General features: G+C 41.4%; 1 protein-coding gene across 9 annotated transcripts in view; it reads left to right on the top strand.

Annotated features, from left to right (window-relative positions):
- The window catches only part of DMD (dystrophin), a 2,119,021-nt gene that overhangs the window by 2,072,144 nt on the left and 19,072 nt on the right, over positions 1–27,805 (top strand). For all 9 annotated transcript variants that reach the window (XM_045089435.1, XM_045089434.1, XM_045089436.1 and 6 more), the window contains 2 exons: positions 12,240–12,483; positions 13,250–13,373. In XM_045089435.1, coding sequence (XP_044945370.1) covers positions 12,240–12,483; positions 13,250–13,373 — 368 coding nt within the window. The remainder of the gene's footprint in view (positions 1–12,239; positions 12,484–13,249; positions 13,374–27,805) is intronic.

Genomic DNA, 27,805 nt, shown 5'->3' with positions numbered 1-27,805 from the left:
TGATTGGGTATGCCCTGTTAGAAATGGTTTCCTGGTGTGTATTAAGTGGATGGCTTCCGCACGTCACTCAATTCATCCTTCTTTTTCCTTTTTTTTTTTTTTAAACTACCTTAAAAATTAAAGTTGACTTTTTTTTTTTTTATCTCCCAATCCTGGATTACTTATGGTACCCATCTGACAGCTAACTATAAGTCATAGATAAGTCCCTGTGATCCTTTTCCTCTAATTCTCTAGTGAATCAAAGGGTTTATTTCAGAGATAGAAATAACCTGTATTTTTGCTTTAGCAAAGTGCGTAATTCCAAGTCCTTAGACGTTAGGGTAAAGGTCATTACCATGGTAGCAGTATTCCTACATACTTAGCAGGTGAGTTCTAGAAGGGTGAAGGGTGGTGTCTCAAATCTGTGTAGTGGTGGGTGTACAAATACATTTTTTTTGGTTGATTTTTAGCGGGCTGCCTTGTTTTTCTCATTTCTTACGTTACTGTTCTTGCCCCAGCTCCCTTAGTGCACCTGTTGAGGTGGTTTTATAATTTTCCACTAGGACGAAACATCTGTTTTCTGGGCTTATTTTTAGGCTCTTAAAGATTTTATTTATTTATTTGATAGATAATTGATCACAAGTAGGCAGAGAGCAGGCAGAGAGAGAGAGAGGAGGAAGCAGGCTCCCTGCTGAGCAGAGATCCCGATGCGGGACTCGATCCCAGGACCCTGAGATCATGACCTGAGCCGAAGGCAGCGGCTTAACCCACTGAGCCACCCAGGTGCACTATTTTTAGGCTCTTACTAAAATTCATCATCTAGAAGTATTGAGAAGTATCTGCATAGATAATTCTGCGTACATGTATAGACCCCTTTTCTTTTGAACATACGAGTTAAACTTGAATCCTCCACCGTAGGGGAGAGCATGAGAAAAGTAGTCTTCACTCGGGAAATAATCCTGTGTGCTGTGAGAGGGAGGATTTTGAATCTAGAACTTAATTGTGTGTAGGAGCCTTGTTGAGACATAATTCATGTACCATACAGTTCACCCATCTAAGCTACAATTCACTGGTTATTAGTATATTTGCAGAGTTGTGCAGCCATCATCATGGTCCATTTTAGAACAATTTCCCCACCCCAAAAAGAAAGCTCTTGCCCGTTTTTGGTCACTGTTCATTTCTCCCGAGAAAGCCTGGTTCAAGCCCTAGACGGCCGCTGATCTATATTCTGGGGATATGCCTATTCTGGACATATGAGTGGAATCCTGTGATATGTGGTCTTGTGTCAGTGGTTTCTTTCCTGTAGCTTAATATCTAAAGAGACCTCTATGTTGTAGCATGTATTTGTGCTTGTTTATTGATGATATCCATCACATGGAGAGGCCATGGTTTTCTCATCAGTCAGCATGTGGTGGACTCGTGGGTTGTTGCATTGAGTGCCTGTTACGGACAGCGCTTCCCTGAACGTTCGTGTACAAGTACTGGGACTTAGTTAAAGAAATGCTTCTGTCGTTTCTGTCATTGTAACAGAGGAGGCCAGAGGATCAGAGATGGCCAAAGTGTACAGCAGTGTGTGACAGCAGGTGAAAAATAGGCCATCAAGATGAATTTACTGGGAGAATTTAAGGCCGAGTCTAACTACTCATGAGGGACTCGAGCCGGGACACACAAGGCTTAAAATTATGATCCTCCGAGTGACTGTTACGGCTTTTTGCTGACCACAGACAATGAAAGTTTGATACTTTATTTGTCTGAAAATTGAAACATACTTCTCCCACTGGTACCATTCCTGGGGACTTGATTCCTCACTTCTGAAAACCTCTCCAGTCCTAGTGTGTTTTTTGAATGGTCAAGAATAGCTGTTGTCGTTTTGTTTGCCTTATTTTCAGGTCTACAATGAGGACTTTTTTTTTTTTTTAATGAATTCTTCATTTCTTTTTTTTAATATTTTTTTTCCAAGATTTTATTTATTTATTTGTCAGAGAGAGAGAGAGCACAAGTAGGCAGGGTGGCAGGCAGAGGTTGATTGAGAGAGAAGCAGGCTCCCTGCTGAGCAAGGAGCCCAATGTGGGACTCCCAGGATCCTGGGATCGTGACCTGAGCTGAAGGCAGTGGCTTAACCGACTGAGCCACCCAGGGGTCCCGAGTGCTTCATTTCTTTTGTTGAACTTTTGATTAGTGTATTTATTTTACAGATAGTCGTGTGTTGGCCCCTGTTCAGGAAATTTGTGAAAAATACCTGTCATTGGAGATACAGAAACTAAAATTCCTTAATATTGTCAGGTTCTGTTAGAACTCAAGGTTGCCACTGATGTGTCAAGGGCATATCCCCAAAATAGAGTACATCTAGATACATGAGTCCTGTAGGCCTAGTCTGAGTATTTTGTGACCACCATAATCAATGGCCATAATTTGGTAGTTTTAAGGTAATCTCATCCTAGATCTTAAAGGCTCGGTGATTTTATTTTGCCTAGGTGCTCAGCTGTGATATAGTTGAACAGAGCACAGATGATTGATGGAAAATACACAGAAATTCCCAGATTCTGTTCCCACAGTAATGACGGGGTGTGGCAGTGGGGCTAGAGCGGATGTATATATACAGAGGATAAATACTGAAGAATCTTTTTCGAAGCACTTTATGTGTCTATTTTCTGCCAAGCTTGGTTACTTCACTGCTTTCATTTCAGATAATCTAAGTGCTTTTTCTTTTTTTCTTTCTTTCTTTCTTTTTTTTTTTTTTTTTTTGGTAGGAAGCTTTTATCCCACCTGAGTTCTAAATCTGAAACGTGCAGAATGTAAAGAGAAAGAAGTAATAATAATGAACACTTAGAATGTGCTGGCCATGGTTCTAGGAAAGTTGCACATGTGGAATATAGACCCTATCCTGGCTTATTAATCCTCCTGATGAAATGAGTGCTTAAGTCAGTGGCTTAGCATCAGCACATGACAAGCCTTGTCATGTGACTCAAGGTTTTCCTGATACCAAAACCATGCTCTCAAATCATGTTCCAGTTTCCTCCTTAGTCATGGGTGGTAAAGAGCACCAAAAAGGCAAGGTGTCCCCCTCGTCTCCCAGAAAAGTCTTACTTTTCTTTACATGCTTCAGCGTTTCTTTTAAAATGCAGGTATTACTGGAAGAAATGGTACATTCTAAAATCGCAGTAAGGTTTAATAGACTTGTGTCAGACCTTTATGCTGAGCAAATTTCAGTAGGCAAGGCACTGGAATTAAGAGCTCTGAATACATGAAAGGGTGACAGTGTTAAGAGAGAAGGATTAGAAATAAAAGGAGGGGGAGGTTCCTGCCTTTTTTTTTTTACTGTTTTGCTTAAGGCAGATCTAAGATATACATACTTTTACGCCCCCCCCCACCCCCGTGAACTTCTCCTTAATTAACACTGGTCCTGCCAAGGAGCACACATGTCTTTCTCTGTCTAGTTGAAGAGTATTTCTGAGTTGGTGCTTGATAAAATTTTACAGTATAGCTTTAAATAATTGTATTATAATTGAAAAAGCTCTGTGCCATTTCCCGTTTTTAAAATACATCATGCTTGCAAAATTTGTCTCCCCCCCCCCACCTTTTTTTAGAAACTGCTAATTTGCTAGATTTATAGTAGCTGTAATAGTTCTATATGATACACTAAATTTGCTTCAATCCAGAGTGGTGGCTGTGATTTAGCTCCTTTTTATAAAGTATGAGGGTAAAACTGGATTTCTCCAGGCCCCATCTTTCTAGATGCAGACCTTTGTAGTTGTTCCCACTTGAAGAAGTAGATCCTGTGTGTGCTGATGCTTTGGTATACAGGTCAGGGTCTAACACTGGTAAGACCTTGATGACTGGCAAGTGGCCATCAGTTCTTTATCTCAGAAATACCATGATATGATTGTGTAATTACACTTGGTATGGAAAGTTCCATTTAAGGAGTAGATGACCGACATTGAAAACACTTGACCTCTGTGAGTTCACAGAAAGTACACAAAAACTTTTGGCACATTCTTTACCATAACTAGCTTGTAGGTAGTTAACGATTGCTGAAGGGGCCAGGTGCACAGGTGGATATGAGGCCAATTTGATTCTCAGATCCATTAGTCGCTAAGGAAAGTTATTTATTTTTAAAATACATACATATATTCTCTATACCTAGCATGAGGTATAACTGACAGACCGTGAGATAAAGAGTCGCAGGCCAACCAGGTGCCCATGCTTAGGAAATCTTTTTTTTTTTCTTTTTAGTGTAATCTTTTATTCTAGGGTAACATTCAGTACTCGTAGAGTAGTATCCATGAAGTTCTAAAATAAAGAAAATGTGAGCTAACACTTGGCTTATTTTCATATGTGAGTAACTGACAGGTTAAGTCCTTTCACGTTCTATTTCTCATGCGCTCTTTTTAAAAACCTTTTTAATTTTTTGTCTAATATCACACAGTTAACAATGTTTAATTGAGGTATAATTGCCATACAGTGTTATCTTAGTCTCAAGTGTACAACATAGCGATTCAGCAATTTTGTCCAGCTTGTGGTTGCTCCCCATGATGAGTGTCGTTCCCATTATTGACACTATTTCCCTTCCCTATACTGTACCTTTCATCTGCATGACTTTATGAGTGAAAGTTTATACCTCTTGTTCCCCTTCACCTAATTCACCTGGTCTCCCTGTTTCTTCTCCCCTCCGGCAGCCACCAGTTCTCTGTATTTATGAGTCTGTTCAGTTTGTTTTCCTTTTGGTTTTTAGGTTCCATCTGTAAGTAAAATGATACACTAATGAGCCTTTCTCTGACTTACTTCACTTAGCCTAATACTCTCTAGGTTCATCCATGTTGTCACAAATGGCAGAAATTTGTTTTTTAATCTTCTTCCATTTTTATTTCAATGGACATTTAAATTGTTTTAGCTATTGTGAATAATGCTGCGATGAACATGGGAGTGCATTTATCTTTTTGAATTAGTCTTCAGATGAATATCTAGAAGTGGAATTTCCGAGTCATATGGTAATGCTATCTTTAATTTTTTGAGGAAGCTCTATAATGTTTTCCACAGTGGCCACACCAATTTACATTCCCACCAACAGTCTACCAGGTTTCCTTTTTCTCCATCTCATCACCAACACTTGTTTTTTGGTTTTCTAGTACTGGCCATTCTGATAAGTGTGAAGTGCTAGCTCACTGGGGTTATGATTTGCATCTTTCCACTGATTAGTGACGTTAAACATTTTTTTTTTCATGTGTCCATTAGCCATCTGTATGTGTTCTTTTGAAAAAAAATACATTCAGGTTTTTTGCCCATGTTTTAATTGTTTTATTTGGGTTTTTTTTTTTTTTGGTGTTGAGTTGTAGAAGTTGTTTATATATTCTGTATATTAACCCCTTATCTGATACATCATTTGCAAATGCCTTTTTTCATTTAGTAGTTTGCCTGTTTATTTTGTTGATTTCCTTTACTGTGTAGAAGCTTTCACTTTGTTGTTCCAGTAGTTTATTTTCACTTTTGGTTCCCTTTCCTGAGAAGACATAGCAATATCCAAAAAAATGTTAAGGTCAGTGTCCAGGATAATCCAAGAATCTGGGATCCTGATACCTTCAGCTTTGTTCTTCCTTTTCAAGATTGCTTTGGCTAGTCCGGGGTCTTAATGTGGTTCCCATACAGATTGGGTTAGGGGTTCTAGTTCTCTGAAAAATACTTTTGGTATTTTGATAGAGATTGTACTGGATCTTGTAGATTGCTTTGTGTAGTATGGACATTTTAATAATATTTTTCTAACCCGTGAATGCTGAATATCTTTCCATTTGTTTGTGTCATCTGTCCTTCATCAAAGTCTTGGAGTTTTCAGAGTGCAAGCCTTTCACCTCCTTGGTTAAATGCTATTCCTAGGTATTTACATTTTATTCCTAGGTATTCTTTTTGATGCAGTTGTAAAATGGGATTATTTTCTTACTTTGTCTTTCTGCTGCTTCATTATTAGTGTACTGAAACACAACAGATTTCTACTTATTTTGGGTCCTGGAACTTCACTAAATTCATTTGTTCTAATAGTCTGTATAGTATCATGTCATCTGCAAATAGTGACGATTTTAACTTCTTCCTTACCAGTTTGGATGCCTTATGTTTCTTGTCAGATTGCTGTGGCTAGGACTTCCCGTACTATGTTGAATAAAAGTGGTGAGAGTGGACATCCTTGTCACTAATCTTAGAGGAAAAGCTCTGAAGGTTTTCACATTGGGCATGATGTTAGCTGTGCATTTGTCATATATCACCTTTATTATGTTGAGCTGTGTTCTAAGCCACTTTGTTCAGAGTTTTTATCATGAATGGATGTTAAAGTTTCTCAAATGCTTTTGCTTCCTGTATTGAAATGATTGTATGGCTTCTGTCCTTGATTTTCTTAAAGTGGCATGTCATGTTGATTGATCATTGTAATGTATTACTGAATTTGGTTTTCTGATATTTTGTGAAGGATTTTTTTCATCTGTGTTCATCAGGGATATTGGCCTGTAATTTTCCTTCTTGGGAACTGTTCAGGTACAATAGGTAATAACTCTTCCTTAAAAGCTCGGTATAAAACACCTGTGAAGCCATCTGGTCCTAGCCTTTTGTTTGTTGGGAGTTTTTTAAATTACTGATTCAGTTTCATTACTGCTGAACAGTGTGTTCCAACTTTGTTTCTTCGTAACTCACTTTTGGGAAATTATGTTTCTAGCAATTTACCCAGGTTGTCCAATTTATTGGCATGTAATTCTTTGTATTTCCCCCTTCCCTTTCTTATGTAAGTACTCTTCTCTTGACAAGTCTGGCTAAAGATTTATCAGTTTTGTCGATCCTTCCAAAGAACCAGCTCGTAGTTTCAGTTTCTATTTCATTTATGTCCTCTCTGATCTTTATTATTTCCTTCCTTCTGTGAACTTCAGGCTTTGTTGGTTTTCCCTTTTCTAGTTCCTCTAGTCATAGGTTAGTATAGGTTGGCCTAGGTTAGATTATTTGAGACTGCTTTTTTCTTGACATAGGCTTGTATCCCTGTGAACTTCCTTTGCTGCATTCCAAATATTTTGAACCCTTGTGTTCCCATTTTCATTTGTCTGTGTGTTTTTTTGTTGACCCATTCATGGTTTACTCTCCACATGTTTGTCTTTTTCTAGTATTTTTTCTTGCACTGGATTTCTAGTTCATACCCTCTTGGTCAGAAAAGAGGCTTGATGTAATTTCAGTCTTCTTAAACTTACTGAGACTTGTTTTATGGTCTAATATGTGATCTGTCTTGGAGAATGTTCCATGTGCAGTTGAAAAAGAAAAGTGTATTCTGCTGTTTTGGGGGGAAATTTTTGTAGGTAAATTGGTGTCTGGATGACCATGTTTGTACATTTGATGCCAAAAACATTCTTCAGATACAGTTATTTAGGTGTAGAATGAAGGGATTTTTTTTTTAAAGCTCTGTAGAGAGTAAGAAATTAATAATGGGAGAGTTCTTCTTAGGATGACTGGCTGCTGGAAGAAAGTGTGGTGGCAAAAGCCATGTGCAGTGAATTTGAATTAGTGTACTTTAGAGGGCTACCAGAGAAATGTACTTTACAAGATAATCAAGAACGTAAATAGATTCTCTGTGGAGTCGTTGTCTGATCGCTGACATATATTCCACTATATTGAAATGACAGCATAAATACACTCTTAACAATTAGAGAATTAATAGGGGTGATACGTACATGTATAACTATAAGAAAAGCAAAATTATAGGTAACAATATAAGTTGAGAGCCAACTGTTGAAGTGAGTAACTGTGTATTTGTAGTTAACATTTAAAAAACAACTCACCTTGGAACAGGGTAAGTATGCCACGGGTCTTTTATGGAAATGATCTCTGCTCCATGCTTTATAAGTACTGTGTCCAAAAAAATCTAGTATCATGACACATTTTAAAAACACCTATGCCAATGCCTTTGAGATCTAAGAGAACAACTTTAATTCCGAATCCCTAACAAAAATATGCCCTAAACAACTCTGTGACCGTGACCACATTTATTAGGAAAAGTTACCTCGACACTTCACTATATCTTTCAAATAAACACCTTTAAAAGAGAATATGAACTCCAAGAACTTGGTATTTTCCTTGTTTTCTGGCCAGTTTTGAACCTTTGGCAGGACAACCTGTCCTGCCTCAGAACTTCAGGAGGGAAACTTAGTCCCACAAAATCAAGTTTGTTGTTGAGCTTAATAGAAGATTTGTGTGTGTCCCCTATTAGTTTAAGAGAAAGGCACTTGTTTGGCTCATTTATTTCTTTTAAAGATTTGCTTTTTCAAGTAATCTCTACACCCACCACGGGGCTCAAACTCACAACCCCGAAATCAAGAGTTGCGTGCTCTACTGGCAGAGCCAGCCGGGTGCCCCACTTGTTTGGCTCATTTTGTTTGCGTGCATACTGAGAGAACACGGACAGTGCATCCATCCAGTCAGCATGTCCTGGTAGGCTTCTGATTAAGATAACCTGAGCCCTGGTTCTAAGGCATCTTAGATAATGTCTGTGGTAGATAACATGTGGAACAAAAGAAAACCAGGGCATGGTGAGCAGCATGTAGGGAGAAGTTAGTGGACTTTCATTATTAAAATTGTCTTTAAATGCCTGGACTGAGGCCCCCACCTTTTAAAATGAGGCTCCACAAAAAACATATCCAGAGAGACATACACCCAGACAGACTTGGACTTGAAATGGAGAATGAACAATGTGGGCCACTGCGGGGAGACAACAGCCTCTCTCCACAGCCGAGGAAGCAGCATGATGCTCTCGCGGGGAGAGCCTGGGGAGGAGGCGAGGCGTGCAGTTGCGGAGGAGAGCAGGACCCGAACCCTGCTGCCTGGTGGTGCAGTAGAGCAGTAAGTGCATTCATACCCCTCAGTCCAAGAGCCACAGACTAGCAGTGTAAGATCTAGCTGTAGACCAGAGGCCCTGGGGGGTGAACAGCCACGAAACTACTCAACAGAGAGAGGTGAGTGGGGAAGGAGAGGAAATAAATTGAGGAAATCACATTTACTAAAATAACAAAGAACCAGGGTGCCTGGGTGGCTCGGTCAGTGGAGCCGGACTCTCTATCTCAGGGTTGCAAGTTTGAGCCCCTGTACTGGGTGTAGAGCCGATGTAAACAGGTATGTAAAAAATACAATAACAAAGAACCAAATGGATCTGTAAAAACATCTTTGGAAACGCAAACTATGGTTATTGACATTACTGAAGTCAATAGACCAGACAATTCTAGACACTCTGGCATGAGAGAAGATAAGGGAATTAAAGAATATGAAAAACAATGCAGAGAAATGGAGAATTTACCAGACGGCTCCAGAATCTGTCCTAGGAGGAGTTTCGGAAGAATGGGAAAGAAATGGCATAGAAGCAGTATTTGAAGGCACAATAGCTAAGAATCTTCCAGAACTGAAGAAGGATATGAGTCTTTAAGGAAATGGTCTCCTGAGAGCAGTTTCCAACATCTGGGAAGGCAAGAAAGGGTCTCCGTAGAGCAATTGGTATTCTTTACAGCTCAGCTTTGGGAAGCCCTGGCAGATTCAAATGAGCCTTTTCTGGTTTTCACTGGAAAACATAAAGAGAAATATAATGTGTTATATATACTAAGCTGTGTTTTCTGAACAAAGACACTTAGAAAGAACTCCTAAAAAGAGCTGTTTGGACAACTGGACCCAGAGGATCAAGATACGAAGAAAGACCTGTCCAGAAAAGGTAGTGTCCTGTCTGTATTTTGTGAAAAGTAGGTGGGAAGACAGTAATTGTTTGCTGTACTGTCCTGTGGGCCACATCTAAAAATAGTTTTTTCAGAACGAACACTGTGGACGAACAGTCTCGTAGGGAGAAGAATTTTGACTAGGATTCTCCGTTAAAAGGTGGTGTTAGTGGGACTTTTCAGTGAAGGTGTATTTCTTCTAGTGAACAACTGCAAGGGGGTAAGAAGTTAACCCCCATCAAATGAAACCTTGTAAACATTGGATGTTCTTCAAGTTCACGGAAATATTTAGATGACTGTCAGTTAAGTAGTTAGGAATTGGATTTAAGTGATGTCAGCAGCTACATTGGTTCCCACCTAGAGGACTGATGTGCAGCATCTGGCTCAGGGTAAACTTGTTTCAATAAACTGTCTGATGACTCCTTTGTCAAAGCGACTTGCCGTGAGACAAAGTGTGTCCGTACAGCCCTCGTTGCAGATTAATGGACGATGGATAGGATTTCAGTCAAAACAGATCAGAGATTATATTCCTGTACATGAGAAAAATCAGGTATTGATTTCCTGTATGACTTTCATCAGTTCCAGAAACCTTGATAGAGCTTTAAAAAGAACACAAGAATAGATGGGATTTTATGTCATCTTCTGTGTGAACATCTGGCATTTTGGAAGCCATACCACCCCTGTGGATCTTTCAAGTATGCAACATCTGAAAATGTTTCTCTAACTAGAAACCTGGTCATGAGATGATCTTTTGCAAGCCAGACAGTGCGAAGACTCTGCTTGCGTCTCATGCCTTTTCTCAGAGATCCAGACCTCCCCCATTTGGGGATAGGCAGTTCTCTCAGCTGACAAAGTATCATCTGTGAGCAGGGGGTATCTGTCCTCTTGTTGTGGTATTTACTGAAACTGGAAGTGTCCTCCGTTGGAATGACTGTCTTAGCAACTCTAAAGCAGTAAGGAAAACTGTACCCTTAAACGTCCTTATTAAAAAACATGTACAGTTTCAGCATTCCGCATGAAGAGCTAGAGGAGGAAAACCCTGTGAATTACAGAACATTATTAATGGATGTAGGATAAGATTGGAGTTCCGAGGCTCAGCACATTCCTGGATGTGAAGACTCCGTAACATGAAGTCACTTCTTCCCTGTTGAACCTATATACCCCCACTGTAACTCAAGCCCCAAATTTCGACAAGAAGAGCCAAGACACTTTTAAGGCAGGACAGAGTAGGAGGGGCTCCCAGACACCAATTTATTTCCGGTTGTAGTGAGCAGTCTGCATGGGGACATAAAAATAAACCCATCAGAGAGCTCGAAGCGCGCCGGTGTACTTAGGGATGCTTGATGTATTGCAGAGATGGACTTTACAGTCAAGGAGGCTGGTGTCGTAATGTATGTATGGGATGGAGAGTAAAATTAGATTGTATCTTTATACCAGGCACAAAAGATTCTGGGGGAATTAAACTTTAAAATGGAGGTGTAAGGAAGATTTTCTTATAACATAAAAGGCAGAAAACCTGAAGGAATACATTGAAAGTCACAGTTTGTGTACTACAGGGTGCTGTGAACACAGAGATTGCTCGAACCCCAACAACTCCACATCCAGCTATGTTCTGTAGAGGATCTCTTAAACAGAAGGAAGTTAATTGTATCTGTTTGTAATAGTGATGGGTGGCAGCTTAAATATCCACTGACTCGAGAATGTTGTTAACTTGGTCAAGCAGCAGAATCATACCTTATAACAAGTACAATTAGGAACTATTATGTATCAGCCGGGATGAATCTCCAAAACGGTGTTGAAGGCAAAAAGCAACTCTTAGAACGGTATGTATCTTCTCAAACATAATGTTCTTAAGGTTTAAGAACATGCCGAATAACGGGTTTAGTCACAGGAAATGGCCACTTTGTCGGTAAGACAGCTAAATATCTTGACTAAGTTCTGCCTAATCTTGGTGCGTACATTCAAGGTAATGCTAGACATTGGACTCAGGGTGATGTTATCTCCTCGGGGGGCAGTGGGGAGGAGGGACTCCTGGGGTATTGAGGAAAGTACACAGGAAAGTTGTAGCTTTATTTCTTCAAAAATGTTCAGTTTATTACAACAGTGTGGTGGGTTCACGGTTACGCTACTAGGCTGTTCCACGTTGCTGTTGCGAATGTGTGATTTTTTTTTTTTTAAGCAAACCCATGTTGACAGAGGTATAAAGATTTGTAATCACGTGACATTGTAGGGAAATGGTTGTAAAATGACTGAACCCACTGCGGCTTGCGCATCTGAACGTGGCTCTCGTAAGCTAAGAGGTTGGAAAGCATCTCCCCTCGCGCACCAGGCAGACTCTTCCAATTTTCTTTTCATTTCTTAAGCATTGCGAAGATCGTCCTCATAAAAACCATTCATTAAGTACCTCTCTTTGCTTGCTGTTGTGTGTGGTGGTGGTGGTCAGATGTATCGCTCTGCCATTTTTTTTTTTTTTAATGAAATCGGATGATGATTTCCAACCTTCTGGTTTTTTTTTTCTTTCTTCTCCACATTTTGTGATGCCAACAGGAATCTGCAGGCAGAATATGATCGTCTCAAGCAGCAGCATGAACACAAAGGCCTGTCCCCACTGCCGTCCCCTCCTGAAATGATGCCCACTTCTCCCCAAAGTCCCCGGGATGCTGAGCTCATTGCCGAGGCCAAGCTCCTGCGTCAACACAAAGGCCGCCTGGAAGCCAGGATGCAAATCCTGGAGGATCACAACAAACAGCTGGAGTCACAGTTACACAGACTCAGGCAGCTGCTGGAGCAAGTGAGGCCCACATCTTTCTCTAAGCTGGGATATTGACCAAGATGCTTTTCTCCTCTCGTACATGAAACTAAAGCATAGAACTCAGAGTCCCTTGTCTACTTAGGATATGCTAAGCAGAGTGCCGGCTCTCCAGGGATGTAAGAAGAGGAGGAAAGCTAGTGCATCTTTTTATATATATATATATTGGTTTAAGATTGTTTCCTACAAATTTTTTTTTGAGCCATTTAAAATTCATCTTGGGGAAAAAAATACTGCAAGGTTTCCCCTGGTTTCCTACAAGTGAAAAGTTGGTCGTCTTATTTCCTGGTAGACCTTTAGATTTTTTTTTTCTCTCCTTCCTAAAACATAACATGTTTGGCCTCCAGGGAAAACCTAGCAAAAGTGCATTATAGTAGGCCCTGCCCAAGGTCCTGACCTTCTGTGAATGCTCAAGTTGGAGATAACGTCCTCTCCATCCGGTTACTTCATACTTAACAAAAGTATGAATTCTGTCCTGCACTGTTGTGGTCTCACATGGTTCTGCCACTCTCATGTGACCTTCTAAATCATGCAGTTACTTGGTCCAATGATTTTATCTCTCTTAATCCAGGGTGGCTGTAATTTCCTTGTAAACGTGTAAGGGGGCACAGTTTAGGTACAAAGACAGTACCCATGGAGCGTATCAACGGCAAAATTTGGGAGGTTTCTATAGAAAAGGTTCTAAATTTGTACAGTTACTTGAGTGTTTATCCTGACAACTAATTGTGTTTTCTTTTGGGTACCTTAGCCCCAGGCAGAGGCCAAGGTGAATGGTACAACGGTGTCTTCTCCTTCGACCTCTCTTCAGAGGTCAGACAGCAGTCAGCCTATGCTGCTCCGGGTGGTCGGCAGTCAGACATCAGAATCCATGGGTAAGCGTTCTCTTAGCTACTCTTGGATTTGGTTTTCTCTTAAGGTCTGCAAGTGGCGAACTGTTTGCTCAGAGGTTCACATCATCAACTAAATCACCTAATCTCCGCTCTCTTGCAAGCTACTGTCATACATGTCTTTGGGGTCCAAAGATGAGTCACCATAGTCCAAGCCCCCTCAAAGGGCCGGCCATTCAGTTACTCACAAGGCAGGGTAGTAGTCAGATTTCATGCATTTTGGAGAACAGAAAAGGCTTTAGGATGAATGGATGTTTGTGAACAGTTTTGAAGGATGAAGTAGGAACCCAGCATCCTTTAAAAGATGTACAGATGAAGACCTTGGGCCAATGGCAGAAAAGAGCCAACAGTCCATGTCAGTAGAAAAATCGGCTCCGAGCAGAAGGGCCGGGGCGGAGGGAGGGAAGTAATGCCACTGAGGAAGGTTGGAGTCGCATTACAGTGACAGGAATGTTGAGCAAAGGAACCAACTCTGACTGAAAATCTCATAGGTAACATCTCCAAGGAGGTGTCCTAGCAGCCGTTTCTGGCCCCAAATAACCCATCTTTCCACCTGTAAAAGGCACACACAAAGGCCAAGTTCTGGGGGTTCGGAGTGTAGGCTTGCTAGAGGTCAGGAATGAATGGGAAAAGACTGGGAGACTACTATTTGCAAACATAGTATCTAGGGCTACGGGCCTGCCTGGAAATGACAGGTGTGGAAGAAGATCGTGATCCTTTTGACTGGGTACATACTATGTTTGAGAAACTGGCAGGTCTAAGTTGTGTGCAGAAGGAAACAAAAGTGCAGGTCTATAACTGGTGTGAAAGGGACAGGCTTGGGGCGGTGACAGTGTGCTCCTGCACACGTGGTAGCTGAAGGGTATGAGAGGAGAAACGCAGAACAAAGGTGCTTGGGGCCAGTGTCTTGAGGAAGAGTTTCCTTTGCATGATGGGGTAGCATAGGAGGGGAGAGCAGGTAGAACGCAGGTGTGGGCAACAGGTCAACTGCAGAAAAGAACTCAATGGGGATGAAAAGAAGTGACAGCCTGTTGGATCATGACAATGCATTAGCCACTTCTTTTTTTTTTTTTTTAAAGATTTTATTTATTCATTTTACAGAGAGAGATCACAAGTAGACTGAGAGGTAGGCAGAGAGAGAGAGAGAGAGAAGCAGGCTCCCTGCTGAGCAGAGAGCCCGATGCGGGACTCGATCCCAGGACCCTGGGATCATGACCTGAGCCGAAGGCAGCAGCTTAACCCACTGAGCCACCCAGGCGCCCTGCATTAGCCACTTCTGAGAAAGCATTCTTCAGCCAAGAGAAGGGACGTTGGAGAATTTGTCTTTTCAGTGAAGCGAAAGACCATGTAACGTTGAAAACAAGTGAGGCATGAGGACAGTGAAGAGACATTTGGAACATTACTAAGTCACAATAAGGACTTAAGTGAAAGATGAGTTTGTCGAGGAAACAGTCTAGTGTTGCTCTTCCACAGTATTCTCGGCCTAGGACCAGGTTCTTGGAAAGCTGGAGTGCATGAGGCATAAATGATGATAGAATGTCACCAGCCATCTGCTTACTGGCTTTTCCCACCATGCTAGACTTAGACACTGGGGGGGGGGGGTTGTGAAGGCCACAGATACTTGGTCTCTCCCCCTCATTTTTCCCTCCTCCTTTTTTTTTTTTTAAAGACTTAATTTATTTTATTTTTTTTAAAGATTTTATTTATTTATTAGAGATCACAAGTAGGCGGCGGGGGGCAGGGAGGCAGGCTCCCTGCTGAGCAGAGAGCCCAATGCGGGGCTCGATCCCACAGTCCTGGGACTATGACCCAACCAAAGGCAGAGGTTTTAACCCACTGAGCCACCCAGGAGCCCCAAAGACCGTGGGGGGAACGGCAGAGAGAGACTCACCGTTGAGTGTGGAGCTTGATCCCACAACCCAGGAGATCATGACCTGAGCCGAAACCAGGAGCTGGTCGGGCTCATCAGATGGTAGAGAGGCTCTGCGGAATGGAGAAAGATACTGAGGAAAGTGGGTGAGGGGCTGAAGGGTGAACTTCAAGAACTTCAGGCAGGGCGCCTGGGTGGTCAGTGGGTTAAGCCGCTGCCTTCGGCTCGGGTCATGATCTCAGGGTCTTGGGATCGAGTTCCGCATTGGGTTCTGTGCTCGGCAGGGGGCCTGCTTCCCCCTCTCTCTCTGCCAAATAAATAAATAAAATCTTAAAAAAAAAAAAGAACCTCAGGCAGTGGGCAGAGTCGGGCATTCTCCAGAGAAGTCCAACCTTGCAGGAAAGCCAGCTTTCAGCTGTTTTGTGAAGGAGCAGAATGTGGGTGAAGCGGCGTTCATGGCTTTATCACCGCTCAGTGCTTGAGGACAGTGTTCGCGTCAGCTTCTCTCCCCCCTGTGAGATCTGACTAGAACCACTGGACCGCTGGGACTGAAAATGAGACTTTGGCATAGGAAAAAAATCGTATGCCTCTTCAGAGTCTGCAAACTCCAAAAACGACAGGGTTTTTGGACCTTTAAAGTGAGCAAAGCACGTGAAACTGCATTGCTTATTTTCACAAGTGAAATTCCGGGCCCTGGGTGCTCAGAAGTGGTAACGACGTAGGCCTGTCAGCACTGTGTCCAGGAAAGCACCCGAATCCTGGCACACGGCAGGACAGAAAACTGGGAGAGAAGCTTCTATTTGGGTGAGTTTGGCTAACTGGCTAGTAGGAAAGGGATTGGCTACATTTGTTCTCTGAAAGACAACACTAAATCCAAAGGTGATCTTTTCTTCAAGTGTGTAAGTCAGCTTCCTTTAAGGGAAAAATTAAAAACCCAGCCCACCGTCTTTTTGAAGGACTCACACAGCTATTAAGTAAGTGCAGCATGTAGCCTTATATGTCGGAGGTCTGAGCTGTGATAAGGTTGGGATTTACAGAACCGTAGTGTGGAGGGAGAATTGCATTCTTTTAAAAATAACTCTTTTTAAAAGATTTTATTTATTTATTTGATAGACAGAGATCACAAGTAGGCAGAGAGGGAGAGAGGAAGGGAAGCAGGCTCCCTGTAGAGTAGAGAGCCCAATGCGGGGCTCGATCCCAGGACGCTGGGATCATGACCTGAGCCCAAGGTAGAGGGTTTAATCCACCAAGCCACCCAGGCACCCCTTAAAATGACTTTTTAAAGGCTCAGAAGTTGGAGGGCTTCCTCAAACTGTGAAGTACTTACCACCGTACAGCTCTGCGTACCATGTGTGTGTTGCTATAGATTTTTTTTTTAAACTGGGGCAGTGTCATGAAACTTAGTTCTGTTGGAAAAGACGAACTCGCCAAATTTGGCTTTCATGAGCTACGTGTACAGGGTCTTTACTAGCAGTTCCTTACCTCTGGTGACCCCTTCCCTTTGTCCCACTCACTTTTTCTTAAAAACGTTACAAGGTTCCCTGGCGGGCTGCTGCTTTAGAATAATTTCAAACTACGGCAGAATTGGAGTTAATTGGACAGTCTGCCACATTTGCTTTATTTGAGTTTGTTGATTTGTATATTTAACTGACCCATTTAATGATTACATTCCATCCATAATGATGCTTCCACCCGAAATACTTCAACATGTATCTTCCGAGGTGAAAGATACTGTCTTACATAACCACAAAGGAATGATCGCCCTCAGGAAATCAACACCGATACAACACTGCTAGACATAATTTAGGTTGAAATACCCCCAATTCTGCCATCCAGTAAACACTTAGCTTTACAGCTTTCTTTTTTTTTTTTTTCTCATTCAGGATCCAGTGAAGGGTCATATTTTGCATTTAGTTATCATTTCTTTTTAGTCTCCTGTGAGATAGAACACTTCCCCAGCCTCTCCACATTTTTCACAACACTGACATTTTAGAAGAGGTCAGAGCAACTTGCTCTGTAGGGTGTTCCTCACTCTTGTATTAAAGTTAAATATTTTTACACCCAGTTAGCCTCAAGATTCTCTGGTCAGCCCATTCCCTCTCTCCAGGTGCTCTTTCCTGGTCTTGGCTTCTGGGAGGTTGATAACCCTAAGCCAAGACTGCCAGGCCTCTCTCCTGAGGGTCTTTTGGATAAAAATGTGACGCAATCTGAGATTCCGGTCAGCCTCCGGAATGTCTTCTAATTTGCCAACCTACACAAAGATAGTCCTTTACCACCCTTTCTTCCTTTACCCACCTTCTTTTAATGTTTTTTTAAACTCTCGAAGCATGAGTTTAGGCATAGGCATACGTATGACCACATAAACGAGGTACTAAATGTATTCATCACCTTGAAAATCAGTCCTTTCTCTCCCTTCTTCAGCCAAGCCCAATGACCACCAAGCATCAAGGTCAGGTCAGCCTGTTGTCATAAAAACAGCAAAAATACTTGCAGCTTCTGCCAGCAACGAGCCCAAGTCCACCTTCCCGTTCAGCCCAGATTTGTACCCCCTGCGAACACAGTCCCTCCGTCTCCTCGGCAGAGCCGGTGTCCAGCCACACACAGTGTGCTGACCTGTGCCGGGCTCCTCCAGCCCTGTGGCCAGTGTTTCCTTTAGCCCATAATATACCTTCCTTTCTTTTCAGTCTGTCTTTTTGGGACATTTCATCCTGTATTAGATCTCCGAACCTATTCTGTTTTGTAGTGCGTAGCAACTCCCTCTCCCTGGCATTTGAGGCCTCTGTCTGCCAGAAATGTTCAGTGCCGTGCTTGTGGAAGGAATGTTTTACTAAGCAAGCACAACACATCCCTGTGTACACACGCAACCATCCACACACACTTAAGTTTACCGGGGAGGTGCTGGTTAAAGATGGCAAGAGAACAGAGGCCTGAAATTGCCTCCTCCCACAGACACACCAAGTCTATAGCTACATACAGAACAAGTCCCTCGGAAAGTAGCTCAGTGACGCCTACACCTGCCAGGCAGATGGGGTGGTGGGGGGAGGGTGAAAAGCACCCCCACAGTGAAACAGGTAGGAGAGGCTGAGACACAGTGCTGCCATAACCCCCAGGGAAGGAGCTCAACAACTTCCAGCTTCTTCCTGAGGAGTGAGCTCCCAGAACAGCCAGATTTCAGTTCAAAAGGGCATGAGGCCAAGAGAGCCACAAGGTTCTAGGGAATGAGGAGGCAGTACTTAGGAGGCTCACAAGGACTCCCTATGGCTAACCCTCCAGAGCTCACACTGAAATGCACCCACTCTTCCTTGGAAGAGGACTGTTTGTTTCTTGTAAAAGCTTCAGCCTGAGGTGTAGGCTTCTAATTTAATATACATACAGGGACCACCTGAAACTCTCCGGAGACTGTGGAGGCTGGTGGGTGCCATCTTCCCATTCTCCAGCCTCCCTCCAGGTCACGTGCTATCTCTTGGAAAGGAGGAAGTACACCTATCTGATGCTGATTTTCGTGGCTGCCATCCAGTAAACACTTAGCTTGAGCCTCTGGCTCTGGTGGCCAGCAGGGCTTGTGTTCACAGGTTCAGTGGGATGGTAGCAAACAAACAAACAAAAAAAGGTAAATGGATGTCACCCAGGAGGGAACAAACACAAACTCCCCTCTCCCCGTCTTCCCTGAAGAAAATATAGTTGCATACTTTATAAGCTGCTGGCTGAGATCCTCCCCTTTGGGACACGGACAAGTCTTGGCATGCGCTCAACTAGTGGGCACCACTCAGAACCAAGAAGGCCGCAGGGATGAACGCAGATGTGTGACAGCTGACCAAGAACTAGGGCAGGGTTGAAAGATAAATTCATCTCCTACAAGAATTTTAACCAAGACTGGGAGAGGTGGCTGTTTTATCCAATGCATACAAACCAACAAAGTGTCAAAGAAAATGAAATGGGCTATGTTCCAAATCAAAGAACAAAATAAAACATCAAAAAAGACATTAGTGAAATGGAGAGTAGTGATTTACCTGATAAAGAGTTCAAAACAGTGGTCATAAAGGTGCTCGTCGAGGTCTGGAGAAGAGGGCACATAAGGTGAGAACTTCAACAAAGAGAAACTGTAAGTACTAAGAGAAATCATGACGTGGAAGAACACAGCAGATGAACTGAGAACTACATGAGGGGGGTTCGGTAACAGACTGCTTGAGAAGCTTTGAAGACAGGACAGCAGAATGCATCCACCGGGAGAGCAAAAAGACCAAAAATGGCCTAAGAGACTTACTAGGATACTCTTAAGCCAAAGAATAGTCACATTATAGGGGTTTCAGAGAAGCAGAGAAAAAACAAAGGGGTGAGAAAACTTTCTTGACTTGAGGAAGGAAACACATCCAGATCCAGGAAGCCCAGAGAGTTCCAAAAAAGAAGAACTATAAGAGACCTGCACCAGGACTCGTTATAATTGTCAAAAGATACAGGCAAGGGAGAGAATCCTCAAAGCAGTCCACATAAGACCAGTAGCAGATTTTCCAATACAAACTTTGTAGGTCAGAATGGAGTTGAATGATATATTCAAGTGGTGGAAGAAAAAAAACCTGCCACCCAGAATACTCTTGTCTTGCAAAGTTGTCCTTCAGAAGTGAAGGGAAGATAGAAAAAGTTTTCCAGACAAGCTGAAGGAGTTCAGCATCACTAGGCCCATCTCACACAAGAAGTCAAAGGGACTTCAGGATTTATTTTAGAAACAGTGAGCAAGTGGCCTGGGCAGAGGCGGGGAGAGTCTGAAGCAGACTCCATGCTGAGCATCCGGGCTGGCAAGACAAGGAGCTCATTGATCCCAGGACTCTGAGATCATGACCTGAGCTGAAACCAAGAGTCAGATGCTTAACTGAGCCATGCAGGCACCCCTAAAGGGGCTACTTGAGGCTGAATGAAAGGGCACAGGTTAGTAACAGGAAAACATAGGAAAATACAAATCTCTGTGGTAAAGGTAACTATATCATTACATTCAGAATAATGTGATGCAGGTGGATTAACCACATACAAATTTGGTAGGAAGATTGAAAGACAAAAGTAGTAAAAAGGACTATAGTGATTTGCTAATAGATGCACTAGATAAAAAGATATCAGTTGTAACATCCAAAACATAAGATGTTGAGACGGGAGTAAAAATGTAGAGCTTTAGAATACATTCAGAACTTAGTTGTTATCAACTTTAAGTAGACTGTTACAAATAGATTTTATATAAGCCTCATGGTGACTACAGAATCACCACCTGTAGTAGAAACATAACAAGAAAAGAAAGAAGTCAAGGCATATGACTACAAAAGTCATCAAACCACAGGGGAAGAGAACAAGAGAAAAAGGTAACAAAGGAAATATAAAATAGCCAAAAAACAATTTTGAAAATAAGTGCATACCTATGAAAAATGACTTCAAATGAAAATAGAATATAGTCTCCAATTGAAAGACCTAGAGTGACTAAATGGGTTAAAACACACATACACAAGCCCATCCAGGACCTACAGCACCATATGCCAACTGAAATAAGAAAGAATGAGAAAGACCAAAACCTGATGATTTCACTCCTATGTAGAATCTTAAAAACATAATAAATGAACAAACACAAAAAGATTTATAAATACAGAGAACAAACTGATGGTTACCAGAGGGGAGAAGGGTGGGGACTGGGCAAAATGGGGGAAGGGAAGTGGGAAACAACAGGCTTCCAGTGATGGAATGAGGGAGTCCCGAGGATAAAAAGCACAGCACAGGGAACATAGTGATATTGTAATAGTGCCATATGGCGACAGATGGTAGCCACACTTGGGATGAGCATCACCTAAGGTAGAGGAGTTTGGGGACTATGTCATACACCTGAAACTAATGTGATACTGTGTGTTAACTATAGTCAGAGAAAACTTTCTAGAAACACCCATCTATATGCAGCCTCTCAGAGACTCACTTCATATGTAAGGACAACATGCAGACTGAAAGTAAAGGGATAGAAGAAGATACTCAATGGAAATGAAACTAAGAGCTGGGGAGGCTATCCCTATATCTGACACAATAGACTTTACAACAAAAACTATAGTAAGAGACAACAAAAGGTGCTACATAATGATAATGGGTCAGATTCCAACAAGAGGGTATGACATCTGTACATATTTATGTGCCCACCATGGGAGCACTGAAATATATAAAGCAAATATTAACAGCATAGAGAAACACTGGACTTAACTAACACCTTAAGCCTGGGAAGATTTAACGGAATATATATATATATATATATATACACACACACACACACACACACACACACACACACACACACATAAACATTTTACCCAAAAACAGAGAACACATTCCTAAAGCACATCTGGAAATCTGGAACATTCTCCAGGGAAAGATCGTATGTTAGAGGCCACCAAACAAGTCTTAGTAAGTTTGAAAAGATTGAAATCAAGCATCTTTTCAGCCACAATGGTCTGAAACTAGAAATCCCTTAAAAGAAAACAGGAAAATCTACAGATAGTTGATCAGACAACATCCTTCTGATCGACCAATGGATCCAAAAGAGAGAAATTAAAAAAAAAAAAAAAAAAGCCTGAGACAAATGAAAGTAGAAACAACATACCAAAACTTATAGAAACCAGCAAAAGCAGTTCAGAAAGGGGGTTCATCACACTAAATACCTACATCAAGACACAAGGAAAGTCTCAACTCTCAGCTCAAGGAAATAGATTCCAAAGTTAATGGAAGGAAATACGGATGTATCAAAAAAGGCAAGATCAATGAGACAAAGAAAAATAGGCAAAGGTTTTAGGTACACTCAAAAGAAGAAGTCAAATAAAATTAGAAATCAAAGAAGATGTAATAGGTGATGGGGATTAGGGAGTACTCTTGTGAGAAACACAAGATGTACAGAATGCTTCTGATGTACAGAAGCATTGAATCACTGTATTATATACCTGAAACTAATATTATACTGTATTTTAACTAACTGGAATTGAAAATTTAAAAAAAAAGGATATTAAAGCAGATTGCAGTAAGTATAAAGGAGCTTATACACCAACCAACTGGACAGACTAGAAGAAATGGATGGATAAACTCCTAGACACATACAACCTAACAAGATTGAATCATGAAGAAATATGAACTTCAGAAAGACCAATTACTAAGTAAGGAGGTTGAATTAGTAATTGCAGACCTTCCAACAAATAAAAGTCAAGCACCAGATGGCTTGCCAGCTGAATTCTACCAAACATTTAAAGAAGAGTTAATACATACCTTTCTCAAACTCTTCCAAAAATTGAAAAGGAGGGGACACTTCCAAACTCCTTTTCCAAGGGTAGCATTACCATGATACCAAAACCAGACAAGGACACAACAGGAGAAAATTACAGGTCAACATCCATGATGAACATAGATGCAGAAACCTCAACAAATATTAGCAAAACAAATTCAGTATATTAAAAGGATAATGACCTTGACCTTGACCAAGTGGGACTTGTTCCAGGCATGGAAGAATAACTCAACATCTGCAAATCAATATAACACACCATATCTACACAGTGAAGGATGAAAATCATATATAATCATCTCAGTAGAAGAAAAAAAAAGCATTCAACAAAATTGAACTTTCATCCGTGATAAAAACTATCAAAAGGTGGACATGGACTATACATCAACATCATAGAGGCCATATAGAACAAGCCCACAGCCAACGTGCTATTCCACAGTGAAAACTTGAAAACCTGAAAGCTATTCCTCTAAAATCAGGAATAAGACGAGGATGTCCACTCTAATCTAATTTGATTCAATGTAGTATTGGAAATCCTAACTGGAATGATCATGTAGCAAAAAGAAATACAGGGCATCCAAATCATAAAGGAAGTAGAAAAATTATCGCAATTTAAAGATGAAGCGTTTTATATACAGAAAACCCTATCAACACCACCAAAAAATGGTTAAATGAATTCAGTAAAATTGCAGGATACAAAATCAATATACAGGAAACTGTTGTTTCTGTACTCTAATACAAACTATTAGAAAGAGAAATTAAGACAACAATCTCATTTACATTAAAAAGAATAAAATACCTGGGAATACACTTAATTAAGGTAGTGAGAGACCTGTATGGTGAAAACTGTGAGACATAAAAGAATTTGAAAAAGATACCAGAAAAAATGGAAAGATAATTTTGTGTTCATGGATTAGAAGAATTTTGTTAAAATGCCCATCCTACCCAAAGCAGTCTACAGAGTTAATGCAGTCCCTGTCAAAATTCTAATGGCATTTTTCACAGAGAACGAACAATCCAAAAATGCGTGTGGAACCAAAGAAGACCCCTACTAGCCAAAGCAATCTTGAGGAAAAAAGAACAAAGCTAGAGGCAGCATGCTTCCTGATCTCAAACTCTATCAACATTAAAAACAAACAAACATCAATGGAATGGAGTAGAAAGCCCAGAAATAAACCCATACATATATAATCAATTTATCTACAACAAAGGAGCCAAGAATATACAGTAAGTGAAGGACAGTCTCTTGAATGAATGCCCTTGGGAAAACTGGCTAACCATATGTAAAAGCATGAAACTAGACCACTGTCTTGTGTACTACCATACACAAAACTCAAGATGGATTAAAGACTTGAACGTATGACCTGAAACCATAAAATTCCTAGAAATCAACAGGGGTAAACTCCTTGCCATCCATCTCAGCAATGACTTTCTAGATTTAACACCAAAAGCAAAGGTAACACAAGCAAAAATGAACAAGTAGGACTCTGTTAAACTGAAAATGTTTGCAAATCCTGTATCTGATGAGAGTATTATCCACAATATATGAAGAACTCCTATCACTCAAGAGAAAAAAAGCTGATTTTAAAATAGAAGAGCTGAATAGACATTTTCCAGTGTTTATGTCCAATAGGCACATGCTTCCTGATCTCAAACAGATGCCGAAGAGGCACATGAAAAAGTGCTCAACATCGCGCAATCATCAGGGAAGTACAAATCAAAACCATAATGAGATTTCACCTCATGCCTGTTAGAATGGCTGTTAACACAAAGAGATAAAAGGGGTTGGTGAGGATGTGGAGAAAAGGAAAGTCTCTGGCATTATTGAAGGAACAGAAGTTGGTGTGCAGCCACTATGGAAACAGTATGGAGGTTCCTCAAAACATGAGAAGTTGAAGTACATGATCCTACTATTCCAGTTGTGGGTAATCTGATGGGAGCATAACCACTATCTCAAAAAGATACCTGCACCCCCATGTTCACTGCAGCATTATTTACAATAGCCAACACATGGCATCAACCTTAGTGTCCAGTGACAGAAAAGGATAAAGAAAATTCCATGAAATATCAAGCCATAAAAGAGAAATTCTGCCATTTGTGACAGCATGGATGGGCCTTGAGGGCATGATGTTGACTAAGGGAACAGTAAATCTGCAATCTCACTTCTATGTGAGCTCTTAAAAAAAAAAAAAAAGAAAGAAAGAAACTCATAGAGAACCAGATGGCTGATGGCCATAGGCAGGGGGTGGACAAAAATGGGTAAAGGTGATCAGAAGGTAGAAACTTTGATTTGTAAGTAAGATTTTGGGGAGGTGACGTACAGCATGGAGACTAGTTAACAATACTGTAATGTGTATTTCAAAGTGGCTAAGCGAGTAAATCTTAATAAAAGTTCTCATTATCATGCAACATGGGGGCTTAAGGGGGTAGGAGAAGAATCAATGAAACAAGATGGGATTGGGAGGGAGACAAACCATAAGTGACTCTTAATCTCACAAAACAAACTGAGGGTTGCTGGGGGGAGGGGGGTTGGGAGAAGGGGCGTGGGATTATGGACATTGGGGAGGGTATGTGCTTTGGTGAGTGCTGTGAAGTGTGTAAACCGGGCAATTCACAGACCTGTACCCCTGGGGATAAAAATATATGTTTATAAAAAATAAAAAATTGGAGGCGCCTGGGTGGCTCAGTGGTTTAGGCTGCTGCCTTCGGCTCAGGTCATGATCTCAGGGTGCTGGGATTCCCGCATCGGGCTCTCTGCTCAGCGGGGAGCCTGCTTCCCTCTGTCTCTCTCTGTCTGCCTCTCCATCTACTTGTGATTTCTCTCTGTCAAATAAATAAATAAATAAATAAAATCTTTAAAAATAAAATAAAATAAAATAAAAAATTTAAAAATTTAAAAAAAAAAGTTCTCATCACCAGAAAAAAATACACAACAAATTTGGTGGTGAATGTTAACTACACTTATTATAGTCCTCGGTTGCAATATGTGCATATTTCAAATCATTATGTTGCACACCTAAAGCTAACAGAATGTTGTATGTCAAGGAAAATAAAACTACGAGAATATTGGTTACTAATTTCAGTATCTTTCACCATCCTTCAACACTGACCAGCTAAACATTGGGATCGTCAGTGGAAACAGACTATATTTTAAAAACTTACACAGAGCAATTTTATGTAAAATGGAGACCAGCTGCCCTGAAGCGTAATTTTTTAAAGCGATTAAATACCAAATACCAGATAAATTATTTTTCTTTCGAAAAACTAGAGAAGGGGGCACCTGGGTGGCTCAGTGGGTTAAAGCCTCTGCTTTCACCTCAGGTCATGATCCCACGGTCCTGGGATCGAGCCCTGCATCGGGCTCCCTGCTCAGTGGGGAGCCTGCTTCCACCTCTCTCTCTCTCTGCCTACTTGTGATCTCTGTCAAATAAATAAATAAAATCTTTAAAAAAATAAAAAGAAAAACTAGAGATGGGCAGGGGAAAAAGAAGTACTAAGGTCATCATACATCATGTTGGAAACTGATTCAAAACACAGTGTGATCTGGATTAGCAATCCAAAGAATAATAAGGGGGCACAGTTGCTTGTATACAGGTTCCCTTTCAAGAGAAGATAATTTTCTAATACATAGCGCCAATTTCATAAAGAAAGTAGCTTTCTTAGGTGTCAACAAAGTCATAAGAATAAGGATTGGGGGGGTCTTTTGGCTTTCTGGCTCAAGTCATTTTTCCCCAGAGAGAAATACAGAGCACATGCGTGTGCGTGTGCAGGGAGCAAAAGGAGAGAGAATCTCAACCAGGCTCCACCCAGTGGAGCCTGACATAGGGCTCAATCTCATGACCCTGAGATCATAACCTGAGCCGAAATCAAGAGTCGGACGCTTAACTGACTGAGCCATCCAGGTGCCCCTGAAGTCACTTTTTAAGCAAGTAGAACCGTTATCATTTCAGTCGTGGAATAGAAAATGAATCAGATAGGATATCATCGCCTCAAGTAAGCCTAAAACCATGGTGAGTTTCAAAGGACATTAAAGAGTAGCTTGCCCACAGCAAACCATTCCATTTCTTTTTTTTCTGAGATCAAATGGGAATCATCACTTCTTTTTCCTTCAGTGAGCAGATCTCATGGTATGCTACATCAGGGTACTCTTTTAACTTGATCCTGTCTTATTTTGAAACATTCATTTTTTTAACGGTTTCAGTCACTCTGTTGGACCAACTTGAGAGAAGCTGTGGGGGCTGTAGCTAATAATTCAAAAAGGTTTTTATTAAAGATTTTTTAAAATTTATTTGTTAGAACACAAGCAGGGGAAGCAGCAGGCAGAGGGAGAAGCAGGCTCCCCACTGAGCAGGGAGCCTGATGTAGGACTTGATTTCAGGACCCCCGGATCATGACCTGAGCTGAAGGCAGATGCCCACTGAGCCACACAGACGTCCCTTAGAAAGGATTTTTGGGGGCGTGTTTGTAGCAATCACCTTGGAGTAGAATCTAATTGAAGGATTAATGTTGAAGTGCTGTTACTGAGTATGAAATCCCTTGACCATTAGCAATATACTGTTCGAGCAGGCATTGAATCGGTGAAGTAGCTGGCCAAGGGCTGGCCAAATTCCTGATGTGTACAGTTGGGACTGAATATTTTCTTGTTAAATAAATGGCTGTTTTTCCCAGCAGGGGTAGGGGGGCAGCGGTGGTGGTGGGTGGGCGTGAACTTGTGGACACAGGTATTAAATGCATTCCTGGGTTGCCTGTTCTAGCTACACATCAGTATATGATCACAAAACACATAAACATAGTTTCTTTCTGGTTTGACATCTTACAACAGAACATATCGTCATCTGTTGCCGTGTGACAAAATAATTACAAAATTCTCCTGTTAACGTATTTCTCATTTACACCTCCCTTGGTTGGCTGGAGTTCTCCTGCAGCTCATCTAGTCTTGACTCCAGCTTGTGGGTTGGCTTCAGATCTCTTCTACGTACCTATTGGATCAGCAGGTTCTCCGGGCATTGTGCTCCTGGTAGCGCTTAAGCGCAAGAGGACAAGCCCAAGCACCTGAGGACATTACAGACCGCTCTTCCTATCTGCTAAAATTCCATTGGCCAAAGCCGGTCACATGACCAGGTCCCAATTCCTGGACCAAGGAAGCATCCTCTCCTCAATACTTGGCCCCTCTGTTCTGTGTATACTAACTTTCTTGGTGTTTGAGCAAGCCAGTCACTCTTCCCTCCGAAAGTCTTCGCATTTGCCGTTCTCTCCTGTATGTAC

Source organism: Mustela putorius, unplaced genomic scaffold, assembly GCF_011764305.1.
Source record: "Mustela putorius furo isolate JIRA1106 unplaced genomic scaffold, ASM1176430v1.1 tig00003836_pilon_pilon_pilon, whole genome shotgun sequence".
NCBI classification, from domain to species: Eukaryota; Metazoa; Chordata; class Mammalia; order Carnivora; family Mustelidae; genus Mustela; species Mustela putorius.
The sequence above is the reverse complement of the archived record's forward strand: the minus strand, read 5'-3'. Positions and strand labels throughout refer to the sequence as shown.